The sequence below is a fragment of the Montipora foliosa genome, chromosome 8, assembly GCF_036669935.1.
Source record: "Montipora foliosa isolate CH-2021 chromosome 8, ASM3666993v2, whole genome shotgun sequence".
Taxonomy (NCBI): domain Eukaryota; kingdom Metazoa; phylum Cnidaria; class Anthozoa; order Scleractinia; family Acroporidae; genus Montipora; species Montipora foliosa.
Genome location: NC_090876.1, coordinates 13356892 through 13359391, shown reverse-complemented (window position 1 = coordinate 13359391; position 2500 = coordinate 13356892). Strand labels below are relative to the sequence as shown.

Sequence of the window (2500 nt, the reverse complement as noted above, 5' to 3'; positions counted from 1 at the left end):
GTTACCACAAAATCTTTTTCTTTTTCATAGTCCTCTCGAGATACGTCAGCAGAAGAATCCATGATAAAGAGAATATCGGCTTGGAAGGATCGAGGTACCAAAAGATCTGCAAAGAGAAAAAATACAAGGAATCCGAACACGTAGTTGTCGCTAAAAACGACAACGTTTTGTCGAAGGCTTTTTCTACCAATTTAGTGGACGAAAACGCCTTTTTCAAGTGAAAACCAGGAAGCTAGATCATGATTCCGTTTTAATTTTTGAGGGACGGGATCTCCATTGAACAATTGACCGACGGAAGGTCCGCGGAAAGTGGATTGTTATACAGCTGGGGATTTGTTGCCGAAATGTTTTTCTCATACGGTTTTTTTTAGTAGACTTTAAAAAAAACTTGTTTTAGCACCGGCGTCGGTATGATGGAGTTTACTACTACAATTCCTTTTACTGCACCAAAAGGTGAGTGTATAACTTACTGAAGGCTATTTACAGCAGTTAATATGACACATACAAAAAAGTAAGTACTTCTATATTAATATAACCTTCGAGGAAAGGTTTGGAATGACAAGGAAAAAGGTTCTATTGTTGCAACCATTATAGGGTGGCCGGTCGAAAACAGCTCGGTCATTAAGGGCTTACTCCGCTGCTATTCTTTCCGTTCATCAGGGGCTTTTTTGCTACGGTGTTGTTTTCTCCTAAACCTGTCACTCCTCTGATACTTCCGAGATCCATACCAAAATCTAGCCGCCCCCCCCCCCTCCCCCCTCCTTTCAAACGTATGTAAAGGCGTACCTGTACGCTCAGCTATAGACTTAGACGTGAGCCATGCTTGCGATACCAGGGTATCGAATGAAGAAACTGTAAATATGTCCTCGAATCTCTCTACAGCTGGGAAAAAGTCCTCCTCGTTGTAATTACTGCCGATGGCAATCACGAATATTTTGGTGCCTGAAGCTCGGAGTGTCCTAAAAGATTGCTTTAGCGTAGCAATATCTTGAGAAGATGATTCCCTTCCTCCAGAGAGTAAGACAACAACTTTTTGAGCATCTGGCCTTGATGTTTGCAGTAAAGAATCAGCGTCATTTACAGCAAGGTGAGTCCGCCTTCGTCCACGGATGTATCTGGAGGAGTCAACGGCTTCCTCAAATGTAGACAAACTTGCATGCATGTCAGAACGATCTGATGAAGCACCATACGTAACGATGGCTGCTCGGGATTTCCCTGGTGCAACATTTAGAGATTTTGCCATGGATTTCACAAATTGTTTTTGGCTTCTAAAATGCAAGCTTCCGACTGATGATGACGTGTCCACGAGAAAGACTATGTCAGCTTTGAAGGTTTTGACCACTCTAAAATCTGAATCATCTTAAAGAAAAATGACCAATCTATTAACAAACGGCATCGCAAAAAATGATTATGGAATTCGCTTTGGTTAGGTCTCACGAAATTTCTTTAACATTTTCAGAAAGATTCCCGATTGTTTTTTTTGCCTCTGTTATACTAAGAACCTTGATCACCGAGTCCGTTTTTGAGAATGTACGAGACAAATTACTTGTTAGTTGTGCATAGCTCTCCTCTTTTAATGGCAGCGTGTGAATCGAGAATAATGACTTAACAAACAATAACATAAAGCGCAACTCCTTTCAACAAGGGCTCTTCAAAGGTTCAAAAGTAATTTGAAGTTACATACATCGATGCCATAACCAATAGACTTTTATTCGATTTGCTACAAGGGCAACATTATCCTCCCAGAAAACATTGTAACACGAACAAATTGATTTCAAACGGTTAAATACCTTGTTAAGCTGTTTTGATGCAAAATTCGGGCCTTCATTGATCACAGTTTCTATTTTAGTTTAAATACTGACTTGGTTATCCTTTTAAATAAAGTATCTAGTAACTGAACGTATGATTAATAATTTTCAATATCATCGGGAGGTAAAGGCGTTAATGAGCCAAACACTCTGAAAACCTTAAACAACCTTGAACAAAATTAAAGATTTAGAAATGAGTAATGAGACAGCGAAAAAGACTAAATAAAGCAATTTATCCTGCCTGAATGAATGAATAGTTAAACGATTAGGCTGATAGACAAAATCATAAACAAGGTTTCGTCCATGTCTAAACAAAATACAACATAAAGAGCATTTACTTACTGTGTCCTTTCACTATCGCATTGGCAATCAACCTGGTCTGAGATTTAAGGCCTTCGGCTGAGGGGACAGAAAAAATATCTTTCGGATCCGAGACAACATCCTGGATCTTCCTGATATCCATTTTATTTCCAATGGTGACAACATATACCTTATCGCTTTTCTCACGCACAGGTTTCGAAGCTTCCTCCAGCGTCACACCTGGGGACGTGGATTGCCTTCCGGCAGTCAGCAAAATAACCCACTTGGCTTCGTCAGGCCTCGCCTCGGACAGTAGAAGCTCAGCATCTTTCAGTGCTAGCTCCATTCTTCTCCTACCACCAACAAACGGTGCGCTGTCCACAGCTTCATCA

General features: G+C 40.4%; 1 protein-coding gene across 1 annotated transcript in view; it reads right to left on the bottom strand.

The window, feature by feature from the left end:
• LOC138012722 (uncharacterized) overlaps nt 1–2500 on the bottom strand; it is an 86744-nt gene that overhangs the window by 62690 nt on the left and 21554 nt on the right. The window contains exons 10-12 of the mRNA XM_068859594.1: nt 2151–2500; nt 787–1359; nt 1–106 (exon numbers count right to left, since the gene is read on the bottom strand). The exon at nt 1–106 is cut by the window's left edge and continues 149 nt beyond it; the exon at nt 2151–2500 is cut by the window's right edge and continues 226 nt beyond it. Coding sequence (XP_068715695.1) covers nt 1–106; nt 787–1359; nt 2151–2500 — 1029 coding nt within the window. The remainder of the gene's footprint in view (nt 107–786; nt 1360–2150) is intronic.